The following is a 19,609-nucleotide window of genomic DNA, read 5'->3' on the forward strand; positions in this document are numbered from 1 at the left end:
ATATATCTAATGAGGGTTCTCATCTACCTGTTGCAATTTCCTAGATTCTCACTGTAGAGAATCCTCTTCCATGTCCCAAACTCCATGACATTTACTTCATCAACAGACTTAAAAATCTCCTGAAACTCCTGAAAGTTATACTGTCATACTTCCAATAGGTCAGCACAGACCAATATTTTAGAGCACATCATCTCTCATGAGTCAACAGGATAGATTGTCTGTTTTTATAATACCGTTTTGTGAAAGAGGAAGGACAAAGGTAGAAGAACCAAGTGTGATTTTACAGTACAGGCTATGCTGAGTGCAAACCCAACTGACAGACACTGCAGTGTCCTCCAGCAAGTCCTTCCCAAGTAAAGTTGTGCTATGTACACCAGCTATCTTGTGTCTGTCATACAGCATTGCCAGTCGTAACACTGCAACAATTAAGTGACTCAATCACCAATTCAGGGTTGCTTTTCTTACCCATGCACACAGAAACAGCTGTTTCACTGCCTTAGGGGTTCCTTTTCTTTGACACCTACTTGGCACAAGCTGTTTGCCAGGCACTTGCTGACGCATTCAGTCAGTTTTGCTGCTGCTGCTGCTTTTTAGCGCTGAAGCCTGGAATGCTCAAACATACTCTGAGCTGCAAATCCTGCAAAAGTGCTCTGTACATCCACAGATGTGAGGACTTGACTTTTTATGTCACCTTTACGATTCCTAAACAAAATTAGTATTGCAATGGGGTGGCAAAGGAGAGATCTAGCAAACACGACTGCCACAGCAACACAATGGTAAAAATTACACCCCAGCAATACCCCTGTAAAAGGGGTATGGTGTAGCTTTGTTACTACGGCCTCATCTCCACAAGGATACTACCAGCAGAACACCAGACAGAATAACCAGGAGTACGGTCACAAATTTTAGTGCTCTCAAGCACATTAGAGGCACATTTTGTTGTTCCACTTTTATGAACCACAGTATTTTTATCACCTCATTCATAATTTAGTATCACCTGTCAGGCAAAAACTACTCAAATACATGGTCTTCATGTATATTTGAAAAAAACACTCTGATATTCCTCATATTCTCTTACTCATCCTCCCGTAAGGTAATTAAGAATCTTACTTGCTATGGGAACGCCATTTGCTAACCAGCTTATATTAGGCTTTGGGTTGCCGTTAGCTCTGCAGATCAACGTCCCATCTTCTCCAGGAGATAAGACCAAGTTTCTGGGTGCTGTTATCCAGTATGGGGCAGCTGGGGTTAGGAAGAGAAACATAGCAATTGGTTTCCAAAATTATATATACAAAAAATCATAAGGCACAGTCATGGTAACCAGAAGATAATTCAAACAAGGTATGTATAGATATAGACTTACACTTACACTGTTAATTTTTTTATATATATCTATGTGATACTCAATGATTAACTGGTAGATTATACTTTGGCTAAACTGAGCTATTGGCTACCTGCTGCATTAAAATTCTGAGATAAGCAACAAGAGGTTCTTTGTTTCATTTAGGGTTGCCTGCTTTGAATCTAATTTGCCTTTCCTAAAGAAAGCAAAATTTATCTGAGTATGGCATCTGCAGAGACTAGAGTGGTCTTTTGATTAATTTCAGATATCCATGCTGACAGTAGTTAGGCTGTTAGAAATGAATTTAGGTTTGATTACATAAAAAGATTTCATGTCAAGGGTGAAATCTAGAAATGGCAACATCCTCGGTCTCACTGAATTCACTGGGTGATTGCAGTGGGGCGAGATGTTTACCTGAGACAGCTGAAAACACACAGAGATCAAAATGGATGGAACACTGTCCTTACCAAAAGATATTAATCTATGTCTCCATCTCTTTTACAATAAATAACCACAAATAGCATATGTTATCACATCTTGCAATTAAATTTCAGATTTTGGACTGATGGACAGATGCAAACAGAAAATTAAACTTCTGCTCTTAAAGAGGAGGTTGAATGTGATCATAAAATGATGCTGGTCTACAACAAAATAAATGGCTATTTAGCATGCAAAGTAAGCACTACAGTTGATTATTTCAATGACTAATTAGCTGTCATTCCAGTTTGGTTTTTTCATGGTATTCAAAACATACTTCAAATTCCTATTTGGACAAACATACTGTAAGTGTTTTTAGAACTAGTAAGACATCATCTTGGGTAAAAAACATGAAGAAGACAGAAAACCAGAAATGTCAATTAAGAGAGAAAGAGGAAGAAGAATGTAACACCATAAGACAACAGTAAAATACAGAAGAGAAGGAATCTGGGCTATATGAACGGAGAGCAGAAAAGATGGAGAAAATAAGAAGGAGATGAAAAAGAGAGACGGGAGGAAGATACAAAAACAAGGGAAAGAAGCAGTCTAATGACAGATAATCGAAGTATCTAAAATAAATGTAGCACTGGTACAAGCTAAGAAATTACTTTACTACTGTTAGTACAATCTCAATTTAGCCTGATGCTTTACAAAATAATATATTAAAAAAAGAAAAAGAGATTAGAGATAGTAAGTCCTTCCAGTGGTAGAATTCACTCGGTTTAATGATCATTTCCTCAGGGTTTTTTTTCACAATTATCATTCATCCTTTCAGCTATATTTTATCCCAGAAAGCTTACTTGAATCTTGCATTCTGGACACTGACAATATTACATTAAGGATTATTTTAGTATTACCTTTCACAGTTACTGAAATGACATGATGAGCAGAACCTAATATATTTCTTGCTATACATTTGTAGTTCCCAGAGTCAGCTTCAGAAACATCTACAATCTTGAGAGTTTTCTTAAAGTTTTCAAAAAATGTTCTGTTGGCTGGCAGTTCCCCACCCTCTTTAATCCAGCGGATTACCGGTGTGGGTCTGGAGAAGCAAAAGCACAGATCGAATTTAGGGACTGGAGAAAAGGAAGATGAGAGTTCAATGCATTAATTTTTTGAACATATATTTTACAAATAATTATTTTAAGAGCCTTTACCCAGATTCTGGGACACGTCCAGCAAATGTGCAAAATATGCCAGCATTTGTTTCTAGGAAATGACAAGCCTCACTAACACTGTCAATGGCCATCTGTTCGTAGGCTTAATAATTATAGATTACATTTGCCTGCTGATTAATCTAAAAACGCTGATGATTAATAAATGAATACAAGTGTATTTCAAATCTTATTGCACTTATACTATTAAAGTGATGCTCATGGTGCTTTAAAAGGTAGCTTCTAGATAATGACAAGTTTATAATTGTCCTTCGTGTGAGCAATATCCTAATGCTTCATGAACATCATAAATTTTACAGCCGAGCTGTAAGGAGACAGAAATATTTCCTATGAAAAATCAAGAAAAAAACATCAGTGCTGAGTCACATATAGCTACTTGTCACTGCACCATGTCTAAATCTTGGCTATGCCCCATATTGTCCACTGAAGTTGAAAGTTGTCCAAACACATGGAGATATACTTTTAAAATTACAGGAAATTACAAGGTGTTGCTTACTAAGTAGAATGTCCTCTCTCAAATAGTAATGACTCAAGGCAAATATTCCCTTAGCAGTCTAACATCACATATTTTATAACAGAGACACCCAGCAAAGTTGACTTATGGTATCAGTAATTAGGAACAGTTGTTTTAAACAAAATCTGAATCTGGCCCTTTGTGGACAACTATGTAAGCTTCCCTCATCGAATTGTTTTTTTAAAAAATTACATGACAGCTAAAGACACAAAGCCATATAATGTATAATATTCTATTTTCTTCCCTGTTTTTATCCAGTCATTTTACTGGAGTTTGGATCGCTGAATACTTTTATTGCAGGGTTGTCAAAAAGCATGTAACTATATTGCAGATGAAGATTACCTGAACTGATGCTACTCCCACTCATAGGTGTGATTTTGCTAGTGGTGTTGATGCAGATACCTGAGCAGACCACAGCTGAGACAGAAACACTGCACTGATGCTTGTATCAAGCTGTGTCAAGCTGTGCACGAGCATGCCCTATGGAGCTTACACAAGTTAACACACGTGCATGATGCTGTACTGCATCATTTGCAATTATTGGCTTTCCTCATGGTTACCTCAGAGCACTCTGCATTATATGCTTTTGTGCACTGTAAACACGTTTACAGTTCCTGAAATAGGTACTAAAAATTTTCCATTTCTGCACTAACCGATCTATTCTCAGATTTCTTCCTGAGAACGAAACTGATTTGAGATCAAACTAATTCATGAAGTTAAATTGCTCTTTAGTCACCTTCTACTTGCACAATAACCAGCAGAAGCAAACTTGCATTACATCGAAGAAACAAGTACCAATTAAACTCAATTACAATGAGAAATTGGATGTAAGGAGCTGAAGATATGTTCTAACAACTCCCACCTAGCTGATCTACTAAGTAATTATTAGCATATGTAAGCAGCTTTTTCAGATTAGACCAGCAGATTCTTATCTATTTTTATATAATTTGAGAGCCTAATGATTGTAACTTCAGGAAAAAAAACACAGAGGCTTGATTCCTGACTGCAATTCTGCAGATGTGTGCCCAAGTTTACCCTATGGCATTTCTTGCTTGTGTCCTTTAAAAAAACAATGGTACAACCTGAATCCTGTGCATAGGGTTTGGGGATATGAGAAGGCAGAGGCTATACTTACATTCATAGTCAGTTTTAAAATCTGCTGATGCCCACGTAAATGGTGGACCTCCTTCAAAGAGCTCTTTCCATTTTACATTTCTGTTTCTTTGAAACACCTAAGTTTATACAGTGGTAACATTTTAAGCATCTCTGAAATGTTTCCCTCTGTTTCTGTATTTTTATTTAGAAAAACACTAAAAAGTAACTCACAATCCTGCTGCAATGCACTCCAACAAAAGCACATTTCCTCTGAGTTCCACTTTGGTACTTGTGCTACCTGTTGGTGTTAGAAGAATTGGCTGCCTCTCTGTAACTGGCTTTGCTGGAACAAGAAAAAAAATAATTAATATCTAAATTTTATTTTAATACTGATCAAATGCATACATCCATTCTCACATTTTGGACAGAGATTTTGCTCCACATTGGCCATTTAATTAAAAATCATCGTGTTACACAACTACACAGCTCAACAAATTAGGTTTTTGACAGACATAACATATCTCAACCTGTTAAATGCTACAATTTTGAACACAGACATGAAAAATGTTATTATTAAAGATGGGAGCAATTGATACGTAGTTTTTACACAGGCAGCTCTCCAGCCTGATGGATGGATGCTGAGCCTGAATCCTAAGCAGCCCCTATTCACTTCAGCAGAACTATTACGGGGAGTAAGAGGTCACTGATGTGAGTCATAGTGCAAGACTGAAAGTTACCAAAAATTTCTAGGCTTCCATCAAAACACAAATAAAGCAAAGTTATTGTATTCAGAAATATAAACCAAGGGGATAAAAGGTACACTCCACTTTGCAATATGCTTTGTTCAATATTTTCTAGACAATGTGAGGCGTCTTTTCAAAAGTTAAGCTTTGTATTCTCCTCTTACTATATATTTAACTTTAATTCAAGCTGTTCCCCAGTCTGGTAATAAAGAACCATTGATTAACTTGCAAGAAATAACCACAGTAAACAGACAGCTATAAATATAAGCCCCATTTCTGACATTATACTCTGTTGGCTTTTGAAGTATTATGGTATTTCATGTGCCTTCATGGAAGTCAGAATAAGAGTGCTTTCTGTAATAACAGAATGCTTTCTGTAAATACTCGAATGTTCTTTTATAGCAATTTTAAAATATAGGATTAAATTGCTCTAAAGTGCAGTAGCAGTCTGAATCATTACAGTATATTATTGTATTTTTTTAAAATGTGAGCAGAAACGTAATAAACTCTTGTTTATTAGGGTACAGGATTTACTGATAGATTAATATAAATAGAACACTTAAATTTAATACAGTACGTGCTATGAATTCCTTAAAAGCTAGTACGCAAACAACTTAAAGTTGGGAGAAAAGGGCGGCCTAGAGTCAAGAATGCAGTTGACAGTCACAGGCAATAACTAATCCACCCAGTTTCGGCACTGCTAAGGACTGCTGAATCATTTTGCAAGACTATGAAAATTCAGAAGAATTACCTCTGGTATTTCTGAGTTGTGAGCCAACCGAATGGTGTTTTCCTCACTAACTGTAGCTAATATATCATCCTGTGTTCAGGTACATATTTCTTGTTTGTTCCTGAATGACATCTTAATTTTATGCAGAGAATTAAAATATTCTGTGCCCCTGTTTTATTTTAGATTCCCATAAGTTATGGTTTAATATGTACAAAGCCTCATTCGACAAGGAAGAAGACAAAAATAGAATAAATATAATGTATTTTCTATCTGTCTCACATAATATCAAGTGGAGAGTCTAAAACCTCAAGTGTTACAGTATCAGTGTTGCTCCAACGTCAGCCTCGCTAAACAGACATACACCTATTCAGGAGGACTTAATTCACAATATACAAAAGACCATTCAACATAGGTTAATATAAAGATCAGCTTAAACACCAGACAAACAAAACTCATCTTTCCCCTACAAAGTTATTTATACAGATAGTATTAAAGTGTTTAGATTTTAATTAATTCCAGTTTTACACTTATGAAATATGTTAAAAATGAATGGTATATTCAATAAGCTATTAAATGTGAAGTGCATCTGTTAAATGCTTAATTGTTGTTATTTATTATGCAGCATGTGATATTGAATAGTCCTAGTGATAATGAACATATCAAACTACTAGGTAAACTGGAGGAAAAATATAAAAAAGCAACACAGTATAGAAGCAATCAAATAGACAATTTTTAAAATCTGCCCCAGTGTGAAAGGACTCATTTATTATAAGATTTTATATTTTTTATGGAGCCATATGTTACAATAACATTGAAACAGTAAATATTTGAAAGGATCACACTGTGCAGTCCCTTTCTAAAGTATGTATTATCACCAGCACTAATAGATACCTTTATTAGAAACTGAAAAGGGAGCAAAAGGTTAAGTAGCCATGGAGGTGAAGTTAGTTAACTAAATGCTACTGTGAAACAGGGAGTATCAGTGGGGACCAGTGTAACTCACCACCATAAATATCAGTGTCACTCAAATTAGCAGCTATAGTGTCATTCAATGAATCCACTGAAATAAACAGAATATCATGAAGAATGCATACAAGAGGGATAAATCAAAGTACTGGGAATCAAAAGGTGATGATATGGCCACGGCGAGTTAATCAAATGATTGATTAATTTGTTTCAATAGTTACAATAATAACATGATATTCCTGGACATGAAAACCATCTGAAAATTATTAATTTTTACACTGTATTTTTTCAATATTTCCAATCTTACAAAACATTTTTTCAAAAGACAAAGCCTTACAAAGGGGAAAAATGACAGCTTTTAAAATGAATTATATGTCAGGAAAACAGGAGATTACATTTTAAGTTTATACAGGAATGTGTCAGAATTAAAATGACAAAATTCCCTAGCATAACACTACTTAACTTTGGCAAATAACTTTAGAATTCTGGATAAATACTATGTAAGTATGTAATCAGGTAATGCAATACCTACTTGAAAAGACTTTTACAGAAATGGGTTGTTTCTGCTGTATAGTTTGTGTATGATTAAATCTTGCATAGCAGATATAGTCCTCCCGGGTGTCTTCTGGTTGTACATTAGAAAAATAAAGGTCTCCGTTTAGACCTTGGGAAACTCTTTCACTTTGAGGCAGCCTTTGGAAAGCTAAGGGAAAACAAGAACACATTTATCTCAATTATAATACACACTCCATTATTATGATCTGCAGACTCCACATTCACTCGGTTACGCTGTTTGTGGGTTTGTAAATAGATAGACCTTTCTAAGTCTCCTCTTGAGCTCCCTTGTCTTCCCATTCTTCCCAAGTGGGTTAATCTACAACTTACATTAAGATCTCCAGCTGCTTTTGGCTTCTGCTTTTGGGCTGCATGTCTGCTTGTTTCTTCCTTTCTACAGAATTGGAAATTCTTTGAATTTTAACTTAGAGGGAAATTCCACCATCTGTGGTCTTGGTAAGCAATAATCAGCTACATAGAAAAGCTGCAAAAAGTAAACTAATTCTGCATAAAAAACAAACTCACCGTTATCCATCCAAAATATTATAGGTGGTGGTAAGCCAACAGGAGGTCTGCAGTGTAGTACCAGTGAATCACCTTCTCGAACCTGATTTGGTTCTAGTTTTTCTTTCGTCCACAAAGGGGATCCTATAGAAAGTAATTTTAACACACAAACTATGGATTGACAAAAATTCCAGAATTTAAGGAAGAAATGCACATAATATTCCAGAAAAACAGAAGAACTACATGCATCAGAATGTTAAGTCCTATCATGTTTACTAAAGATTTAATTTTTATTCTTTTTTATGTTTTCTTGGAAGAAAAGTAGGTTTTCTTTAAAACATTTTGTACAGCAATGATTTGCTGAAAGTATAATCAACTGATTCAAATTATTTTGGCTACTCACTAAAGGTTCTATAACAGTATCTTGGAAAGTTTTAACTATGATAATAAAAAAAAAAAAAAGGGATGCACTGAATTAGAAGAAAAGGTAGACCTTCCTGAAACAGTATTATACACACACAGTTTTATTGAAACATGTGAGAACAGCACATTTTAAGCTGAGAAGCTTGAAAAACTGATCTGAGATAAAAATCACATAAAAAGCTGTAGAAACAGTCTACCATTAATTAAAATTTTTTAGCTTTATCTTCTTTTTGGTCCCAATCTGTTCTGTATTAAAGCTATTATGAAAACTATGGAATACATGCATCAGAGAATAAAAATTGTCCTCATCAATGATGTGCATTAAGGATGTAAACATTTTACTCTAATTGTAGCGTCATATATACAACCCAATTTTAAACATGATAGGTGATCCAGACATATAAAAAAAAATTAGGAAAGCATTTTGGTTATTAAATTTTCTAAGGAATATTGGAGAGAACATGTAATACATTATTAAATCTGAATATCAGAAACTATACAATACCTTCTAACATGATCACTTTGATGATTAAATTTTTAAGATGGGGGAAAAAAGCAAAACATTCATAAGAAAATAAGCAAACCGAAATGTTTCACATTTTATGAATATTAAGAGCTTCACTTACTAGAAGGCCTTATAACAATATTGTTGGAAATGGCTGCTCCTCGTTCATTCCTTGCTGTACACTGGTATACTCCTTCATATGCTTCTGCCTTCCCACCATTCATAATATTTATGACAAGGGTCCCTGAATTTGGTTTCATCGTTACCTGTGCATCTTTATCTATATCAAAATGAGTTCCATTGCGTGTCCAGGAGAAGCTAAAATAATAAAAACAAAAAGAAAAGTTTCTTCTTCAGTTGCCTTTTGTAGATTGTATGGAGGGAAAGAAGAAAAAAGTAATTTTCAATAATACATTGTATTTTTTCTTTAGCAGATAAGTAAGACTTGTTCCCAAACTAAATTAACTAATAAAGTAATAAGCACTTTTTAATATAAGAAATCTAGCAATAATTTAAGATAAAAGGCTTGACTGAACTTGTTAACAGGAGCCATTTCAAAGTCAATATTTTTTAAAAAATTACATTAAAGGATTCTGAAGTTAATCGTATATGGAAAAGAACTGATTTTCTTTCTACTAAAGATGATACAGTAACATCTGCGAGAACTGATATTGCTAAAGCTGCATTAGCATTTCCATTACAAAACCTATTGTTGAAAGGGTTTATAAACCTGCCTTTAAAAACTTGCTCTGGGCTGAAATGTGTCATCTCAGGTCCCAGCAGGAGACCATTTCTTTTAATTTGTTTGGCTATTTTAAAGTTATGCAAGTGAATTAAAGACTGTGTGGTGAGTTTGACTCCTTTTCACTACTCTAACGCAAACAACCATGATTCTTTAAATGAAATTTGCAGTCTGATAGCCCATAATTAATCTAGTAAATTTATCCTGGTGTTACTCAAAGCAAGAGATGTTTTGAAAAGTAGTCACTAAAAATGAAGACTATTAGAACTTATAAAAAAAAGGTAAAAAAGCAGAGATTCACAGTCTGCGACTTACACTACCGTAAACATCAATTTCTTACTTATCCTTTGTTAATGGCCAAAAGTATAGTTGCAGAGAGCAAGACCAACGCCTGTGAAGTGCTGAGCACTCACAGGTTCAAATGTTGTGAACAGCAATTTTCGCACTTGTTACATTTCAGCTTCATAAACTTAAGCACAAACACTATATACACTTACTGTTTAGAATGCTTCCTAAAAGTATAAACATACATAGTACTAGAAAAGCTCAAATTTTAAGTGATTTAAATTGTGCTCTGACCTTCTGCAGTAGGAGGGCAAGACTGGACACGCTATTTGCACTTTGCGGTGGGGGAGAGCAGAAGAACTGGACCTGACCAGCAGCACTGCACCACACTGCAGTGTTTTTGGGAGGACTAGCATGCATAGTGAACCAATAGTCAACCTGTTTCTTACGACCTTGCAGGTGAAGCTGCAGAATGTGGGGTTTCTGTAATCCTCTGCTACCAAGAACACTGAAGGATACAGGGAACTGTAATGTAGCTTCAAAGGAGAGGTGGCAAATGCGGTACAAAACCCTGAATTTGAGATACATGAACGTCAGAATCTTTGCTGCTCAAGTTATAGGTAGCAGCACATCCATAAACTTTTATGCCAACTGCTCTCACCAATAAGAAGTTACCCTGTTTTAACAAACAATTCACACTGCGGGCTGAGGAAGTTCATCTTCAACTTCAGAGCTCTGAGGCAGCTCAAGTTCCAATATACATTTGCAGGTCATCAAGACTGATGGACCAGACTAACTACTGAAAGAAATTATTTGGATGTCGTATCTTTAAAAATAAGCAAAACTAAGCACGAGCTTACAAAACTCATTAGAAAATTCTGCACTTAAATCCTGTCACTTCCTCTGTAGCAGGGGAACAAGGTGAGACACAGGTTTGATGGGGAAGGTGAGGCTGTACAGCAGAGAGCCCTGGCACATGACTCATGGACAGTGCTCTTGTTCTCTCAGGTAAATCCAACCCAAAAAAGGCGTTCAAGGGAAACATCTGCAGAGGCAGTACAGTTGTCCCAAAGCACACAATAATCATCTGATCCTCCAGGTCAACACCCAGACTCTTGAGAATGGCATTGTGCCTGCTAAATTAAAATGCTGGTAAACACAGCAGCTTTATGGCACTCCTACCATGAACAGAACACTAGAAAGGGTGACAGAATCACAGATAATCACCACCTTCTCCATTCTGCTGCCCAGCATGATAATGACCATGATCCCAAGGCAACCAGAAGGAATAACGTAGAAAAAACCCTGGTTATTCAGAAGAAGTACATTTAATGAGCTCTGTGTGTGTCTGAATGAACAATTATAGACTGACCTTGCTAGTAAGTTGTAGCACAACACTACTGAGAGCAGAGAGACGCACATTTCTCTTCATAGTCTCTGAAATCAGAAGCAGTTACTAGCAATGCCAGAATGCATCACGACTACTGCTGTTTGCAGTGCAGGTACTCAGTATCTTGAAATGAGTAGTTTTCAAATATTTCAAGGTACTGAAACAGGGCCTTAAAATGGAAGATGATCAGGAACTGATCTATACACAGGGTTACCATTTCTGCCAAAACCAAAACTTAAGGCTATTAAATACACTTGGTAAATCAAGGCTACTGATCATTAAAACTGATACACATTACTTAACTTCCGACAAAATGCTTATGTATTTCAAGATGAGCCTCGTGAAACAGAATGATTTACAAAACATTAAATTTGAATTTATTAGTGTTGCTCTGAATTTATTCAACGGCCATTCTTCTTAGACACTATGCCTAAATCTGGAATGTGATCCAGTTCATAGTATGGCATGCCTCTTAGTGCTTTCCACGGACATTTACCTATCTGCTCTTGTAATAATTGAGTATTATTTTATTGCTAGAGCTTTGAGGAGAAAAAAAATACTACAGTTGCTTGATGACTATAGAAAAGTTTACATGTCAAGTATGAGAAGAGTCAAATTTATGCCACTATCTGGTAGCTGTTTAAATTACAAAGGCATGTTTCTGCGTGTGCAAGCACATACATATGCACATAGTTGTTAGTTTACAAAAGGTACATTATTTTCTCCTAGTTTTCCTACGCTGTTAGGCCAACAAAAGCAAAACAAAATGCTACTAACCTAGGAGGTGGCTTTCCTTTTGCTTCACACTGTATTACAATATTCTCTCGAGGGTCAACAATGTAATCTTTTGGAGATTGCTGAGTTATCGTAGGAGGTTGCGACACTTCATTATGGAATATAAGAAACAGAAAGGAATTTAACAATATTTTCAAAGTAACAGCGAGACAGTTTTGTAAGCAGAGAAAGCAGAATTGCAATTAGCAACCAAATTATCGACAGAATAGTGGGATTAAAGTATGCTTTGTATTAGGAGGCTGAAGCCCTCTACACTTGTAAATCAGTGTAGCTATACTAACTTCCAACTAAGCTATGCTGATTTACCATGGATGAAGATCTTGGCCAAAAAGTTTAATGAATATCATTTCTATATGACAGATTTCAACAGATTTTCACAAAACCAAAGGACATTTGAATTCTAAGTCCAACATATCCTGAAGGAAGAGTTGTGAGACATATACCCCCACAAAATGTTTTTACCACACAGAAGGAAAAAAAATACATTGCTTTGTATTTCTGAACATTTTATGTGTTTCCAAATTCTCTACAGGTGTAAACTTTTCACACATTTATTGTGCTCAACATATTGAATTAATCTACAAAGCATGCTTTTAGGAGCTACTTCTCAGGAGTAAAAAATGTGTTATAAGTAAAAGACTGTAAAAAATTACAAAAACTGCTGTCTCGCCAGCAATACACTTTGCTAGTACTTTGGGGACATCTAGCCATTTTAGCAAAATATTTCAATCATTAGAGTTAGCTGTGTTCTCATGCCTCACTCTAGCCAGTTAAAATTGTAAAACTGGGATTTTTATTTTAAGTCTTCCCTACCATTATACATTAAGTACTCTGTTGCGCAGAAAGAGGCAGCCATCTGTAAAGCCCTACCCACAAGAAACAGCCAGGAAAAAAATATCAGATCACGGAATCATAATGAGATATAGCAGCTAAGCAGAACAGAACAGGCCATGCTGAGCTGGGTTTTGCTCCTCTTCCTCACTGCAGAGAGAAGAGTGCTTAAAAGAGGAAGGCGACATTTCTACGTGATGACGACTTTTTGTATATTTCTTTAGAGAGGCACTTTGAAGACAGTCCTTCTCCCTCTCAGAGGCAGTTCTCGGGGTCAGTACACGTCAGATGCTTACTTGGGAAAAGCAAACACACCCTGAAAAGGACATGACATGAACACTGCCCAGCATACAGGATATTCCATCTGATGCACATCAAAGACCTGAAGTCTCCACGACTGTGCTATGCACTACACTTAAAACTTACTAAATTAACCATGACACTAGACCTGAGTTAGGAGATCCCATAAAAGACGAAGTCTACTTAAATAACTGTATCCACTGGCTTTTAAGGATATAAAAGTATCACCAACTCGGACATGTAAAATAGTATACAAGTACATATATTCCAATGAATTTATTTTTTTTCAAATATATTTACTCCTGAAAGTAGTAATACAACATTGCTCATGCTGATATTGAGTAAAGATTTTAATGTTCAGATAGCACACAATCAAAAATCACACCATTAATTTGTTCAAAATATGAGAACACTGATTTACATACAGTAGTATTTTCTGAACACTGCATGCACAAAACATCTAGCTACAGCAAATCAAATTATCAACAAAATGTCAGAATCACACATTTTTGGACTTCAAATTCAATTTGCAACAAAATCAGTACTAATTTTCAGCAGCACACAGCCTAGTTTTTGTGGACAGGAACTTACATTCTTCTAGAAGTTTTGCTTTTATTCCCCCATCAGAATCAGCAGTTGAATGGACAAATGGAGATTAAAGAGAAACATTTGTTAGTTAAAAGAAAATTAGCATTTTTGAGAGGGAAGATAAGTATCTCTGACAAGTACATTGGTCACCATTAAAAAGAAAACATTTAAAACCTTTAGCACTGTAACCCATGCAGCAATGCCTGAAATCCATTGTGTCAGATATTACTACATTTATCTCAAAGTTCATGGTATGAGAAAGTTTTCTGAAGTGTTGACTTTTTAAGGGCAACCGTGGTATGTGATTTTGGCCTTGCAAGGACACAAAACATTGATACTGAGGAGACAGCAAATCAGAATTAATGGAGTGCACTGCCCTCATGCTGCAGTCAAAATCAATCCACCCATATGATCATATGGAAGAACAAAGAGAATGCTTCAGGCTAAAATTACTCTTACAAAGACGAAAGCACCTAATTCTACTCAACAGACATGCAATCCCTTTTAGTTTGAAAAATAACTAAACAAAAAAAAAAATCATCTTAGTTGTCGCATCTTTATTGCTTACTTCAAATATTTTGCACACGTCTCCTCATCGATAATGTTTTAGAGCAAGTCAAACTGCTTTTGGTCAACTACATTCTCAGTCATCCCTTGCCTACTTTAAGACACTGATGAACATAGGAATCGCTAACCTGGATGAAACCTAAAGGTTCAACTAATCAAGTATGTTCTCACCACCAGGTCTCTGTGGTGGGTATGCAGGGAAGACCCACAGAAAATTTAAGTCCTTCCCTTGTGGTGCTCTCCCAGAGCCCATTCTAATCATCATTTATGAAAGCAATAACATCATTATAGGTGTAATTTTGGTTAATATGATTTTTGGCTAAAAAATCAAGTATATGACTTTATCAAACCTAACAAAGTTATTAAACGTTATGTAGTAGGGAACAAGTTAATTGAGAGTTAACATGATACCTCTAAAAGGGCTACTCATTTTTGTCTATTGATGCATTTCTGGTTAATTTAACCTAAAGTGTTGCTCTATACAAAAGATATTTGTATATGAGTGGTGCACAATTTATATTAGTTCCTAAACTACAAGATGGGTTTAAAACACTATTTCTAGCCTGCAAAAATATTTAGGGAGAAAAATTAAATTTAGAACATAAGACATTCATTCATCAAACTTTTAAAGGCCTCTTTAAGCCACAGTTTATTGCTCTAAAGGCATTCACAGCACAACAAGTCTGATGTCATTCAGATATATCGATCTTGTTACAGAAATACAGGTCATTGGTTTGAGAGGCTTGTAAATATGCATGGACAAAAAAACATCAAAGAACTTGCGATTTATGTCAATGATTATTAAAGAAAAACATGCATTTATGAAAGGTAGGAAGGTATCAAAAACATGGGGGTAAAGAAAGCCATGCGGATTAGAATCATAGGCAATTTACTGATGTATTAATCCATCAGTTTAACACCAGACCTAATGTTCTCTTCTCTGGTAATTAGTTTAACAAATGAATAGTCACTGTGAGGTGCAACATGGTTCACTGAATTCTGAAAATGTGATCATGCTTATCTGAAGAAGAAAATAACAACCTGAAGCATGAATAATTTCATAAAATTAGCTATTAGGGCTATAAACCGCAGCAGCTACCATTGCTTCCTTTTCAGCATGGAGTGCTACCTTTGAGGTTCCCCCCTAACACAGTCTTATATTAGACAAGAATTTCACATCTTGGGATTTCCCCTCTTCTAGATGTTTCCTTACTGGTTAATGCTAGAGTGCCCTGCTCAGCACACATGCTTTTAACTTGAAGTCAGGTACTTAACTGTTTTCAGGCACTGCTTAGGAAATCTAAGAGCCTGACTTACTCTTCTGGATCAAAAAGGAAGATGCTTCCAGTGTCTGAATTTTAGGTATTTGAATCTTTCACTAGATCTCGTATCAGCTCCTGGAAACCTCTTATATGAAGATAAGAGTGATTGTCTACAGCAACTAGGAATTGTCCTGGGGTTTTCAGCAAACTGTCAATATGATCTTAATCTCACAAATAATTAGCATTTAACTGGCCTTCTCTGCCCTTCTTCATTTTAATCAAATAAAGTGTTCAGTAAAGGCACGCTGAAGTGTCAGTATTCGTGAGAATCCTACGTTAATCCTTCTCAGGTGAACAACGTAAGTCATTTTATATGCACAGTTTTTGAAAATCTTCAGTAAACTTACTAAATTAACCATGTGTAACCATTAGTGTAAATATTCATAATCATAATGTCCTGACTGAAGTGAGCAAACACACTCCATGTTTAGCTCCATGTTGGAGTTATCTTCATCTTCCTATACAGAAATTATTTAACTCATCTTCCATTATTCTGCACTTATTTAGCAGGTTAATACTTACAGTCAAGAGGTACATCCAATGCAGAAATCATTTGGCACAGAAAGAGGACCAAGGAAGCTTTGCTTGCAGATATGCTCTTCTTTTTCATCATGATTGTAGGCTGTATTGAGTAAATCACACTTGAAGAATGAAGTTCAACTTCATCAGACTAGGTAGCTTGGAATAGTTATGTAAATATAGACAAGAAACCTGGTAAATAAAAATAAGAGAGTAACAATATGTAGATACTATGCAGAGTTGAATGATCACATCTTAATATTATGAAATACCAGCAGTCTACATACTATATCCAGGGGTAACAGTTACACCATGTGCTCCAATGAAATCCAAGCAGAGATCCAGAAGTTCTTAGGACACCTAGATCATAACACTTTCCTAAGGAAGCTAGTGAACAACTCCTATAACCTTGTTGAATGGAAATACAAATGTCTCTCCTAAGAAGGATAAAGCATCAGTCCTGCTAGTTAAAAACCAGTATATACTGAAGATAATAGTCCTCTGAAGTAGATTTAGGAGATTAAAGCTCTGAATACCCACCTAGTCTCTCTTTCAAACATCCTGCACAATTCTTGGAAAGGGTTATTTTAGGCATCTACTCCAATGAAAACATGTCTGGTCACAAGTGTGCTAAGTAAACTGTGGGATCTTCCTGCAGCTTTGAGTTAGGTATCTTAGCTTCTTCCCGCTTTGGAACTCTTTCTGGTAGACAGCTGTAGACTGAATACAGAAGACTTCATGGATTGCCACGCTGAGGTGCTAGCTTATGTACTGTACAAGAACCTAGGCTTCTATTCCCGGATTTCTGATTCCATCCAAAATACATAACATCGAAATACTTTGTCATTTCTAGCTTGAAACCAAAATCTAATTAACTGGCAGCACACTATCAAACTCTCTTCTCCTCCTTTCCTATGTGAAGAGGTGGCAGAAATGAAACTTAAGGGAAATTTGTTCTTTGAAATGTGCTAGATTTTCCCCCTCGACCAAGCATGAGAGATCATATTAGCCATGGTAGAATGATTCTGGCTCCCTCCTTATTTTTACTGCATTCAGGACCAAGCTCTAACTTAGAAGAATGGTGAAGGAGTAAAAACTAGCTGCCTGCAAGCCCTATCATCATGACCACTGACCTACAAAGAGCTATAAGAATACAGCCTTAGAAATCCAAATGGTGCTTACACAATGCATTCTCAGTAAATGGACATCAGCTGAGAAAGTACTTCCCAGATGCCAGACTGATCAGAAAGTTCACAGTGATCAGCATTAATTTACCTCGAAGAGAGCACTTCCTCAGCTATGCCTACAGATGTGAAACACAATGCTATCAAGTCCACAAGGAGTTAAAGTTGCAAAGAAGCAGCTGCCTTACAAATATTAAATAAAGAGTTATTTGTGCTTCCTGAAGTTACTTAAACCAGTCTCTGCTACGAATTTCCCTCAATCTTCAGGTTACAGAAGAAATGATGTCTCTTAATTGCTGCTGTAAATGGTCTTTTTGTATAGTCTTCTGAGCAGAGACTGGAATTGGAAACCAGAACTGAGGTGTAGAGCTCAACCTCTCATCCTAACCTAGCACATCAAACTCCCTGATTCTTACTGCCACTATCTATAACACAAATGTTTGTTTCAAAATCAAAATATCCCAGCAGGTTAAACTCCTAGAGACGTACTACTCCTTGGAGCTCTTGGGAACTGCTGACTGGGGCATCATGTGAGAGGGCAAATTGCTTATTCACATCCAAAATTATCTACAGTACTGCACACCATAACAAAACAACTAAATATTTGTCTTGGCAGATTAGAAAGATTACAAAAACTCATAAGAAGAGAGTACACTTGAGTTCTAGCCTTTGTATAATTATTTATACAAACTGGACCTGCAGAAGCAGATGAGGTGGCAAGCCTAACTCCAAAATACCCAGAAAGTGGTTAAGGCATACAGCAGGGAAGCATGACAAGTACTCAGACTTTCCTACAAAAATAAACGGAACTTTCCTACATTTTAAATGAGCACCCTAAAGTGCTGGGGCTTTAGCTGGGGAAGGGGAGAAGTGTTTCTTCCATCCCACTTTTGGCACATATAGTTTCCTATGCTCCCGCTGCAGTGAGTAAGGGGAAGGAGAACGGCTTCTCTTGAGAGTGCCTGAGAGCACTCCAGCATGTTTCCTGCGATGAAGTGCTCTCCAGAAGAGCTGATTTTGTTCCATCGACTACAGCTGTCTGCTCTTCTCCAGTTAAACTAGGTTCTCACACACTGTTCTCCTGATCTTTATGTCATCTCCTCATTACAGCATCACTGCAAATAATGAGGTGCCCTCTCTGTACAATGTGTTCGACCCAGGATTTACAGGATACTCTTTGAAGTATTCTACAAGTGAACCTTTACTTTTATTGTTTCTTCTCCAAGCAAAATTTCAGTTCTCCTTACGAAACTCTGAGAACCTCATTATCCACTTTATTGTCTTGTTCTTTCACTGTGTAAAATGAGTATTGTAGTGATTTGAGATTATTTTAAAATTAAATTGCATTCCCTTTGAGCAAGTACAAATGAATACGCAAGCAGTGGTGAATCAGGCATGTGCAATTAAAATGACTGTGAAAGTCATACCCTTGAGAAAATGCCTCGCATTGTCTACCTCTGCTACTGCAACGTTCCAGTAGGATACCTACTGAGTCTACTGCTGGGATGTTTGGATATAATATGGGAATTCAGCAGGCAGCGACAATTATAAAGCTGAGCTTGCACACTGACTTTGTCATTCTTCAGAGAGGCAATGTGCCCAAATGGTTTGTGATAGAACATATTTAACTGAAAATGATTTTAGGTTTGTCAGCACAACTGGGTGCTCTTGCTGAATATATTCAAAATTAAATATGACATAATTTAGTATGAATACAACAGCTGCGGAGTAGAACTAAACATTGCTTTGACATAATATTATTTGCCACAAAATAAGGCCAGGCCTCTAAGCGCAGATCAATGTAAAGGCTTCAATTTCAAAACTTGAAATATTTATACAGCAGATTGCCTTTTCCTCCAGATAATTTATTTAAGATCTCTCATAACTCAGACATTTTGTCCTACCCTTTTCACAGGAAAATACATATATTGTGACAGCTCATTCAGGAGTCTATTCACTGATTTGTACAAAATAAGATTCTCTATACCTACATACCTCTTATGTACATAACAAAGTATCACTTGTTATATCTTTTGTGCTTCTTGCTGAGATGCTGA

The 19,609-nt window shown here is 36.2% G+C and overlaps 1 protein-coding gene across 27 annotated transcripts in view; it reads right to left on the reverse strand.

Annotated features, from left to right (window-relative positions):
• NRCAM (neuronal cell adhesion molecule) overlaps window positions 1–16,541 on the reverse strand; it is a 74,137-nt gene extending 57,596 nt beyond the window's left edge. For 9 of the 27 annotated variants that reach the window (XM_050913563.1, XM_050913334.1, XM_050912324.1 and 6 more), the window contains exons 1-7: window positions 12,224–12,304; window positions 9,151–9,347; window positions 8,123–8,245; window positions 7,575–7,745; window positions 4,835–4,946; window positions 2,677–2,861; window positions 1,111–1,242 (exon numbers count right to left, since the gene is read on the reverse strand). In XM_050913563.1, the coding sequence (XP_050769520.1) occupies window positions 1,111–1,242; window positions 2,677–2,861; window positions 4,835–4,946; window positions 7,575–7,745; window positions 8,123–8,245; window positions 9,151–9,289 (862 nt within the window). In that variant the 5' untranslated portion in view covers window positions 9,290–9,347; window positions 12,224–12,304. Of the gene's footprint in view, window positions 1–1,110; window positions 1,243–2,676; window positions 2,862–4,834; window positions 4,947–7,079; window positions 7,137–7,574; window positions 7,746–8,122; window positions 8,246–9,150; window positions 9,348–12,223; window positions 12,330–16,371 lie in introns of those variants that run through there. The other 18 variants (XM_050912755.1, XM_050912165.1, XM_050911936.1 and 15 more) reach the window with 7 other exon arrangements.
• Window positions 16,542–19,609: the final 3,068 nt, after the last annotated feature.

The sequence above is a fragment of the Gymnogyps californianus genome, chromosome 1 (genome assembly GCF_018139145.2).
Source record: "Gymnogyps californianus isolate 813 chromosome 1, ASM1813914v2, whole genome shotgun sequence".
Classification (NCBI taxonomy): domain Eukaryota; kingdom Metazoa; phylum Chordata; class Aves; order Accipitriformes; family Cathartidae; genus Gymnogyps; species Gymnogyps californianus.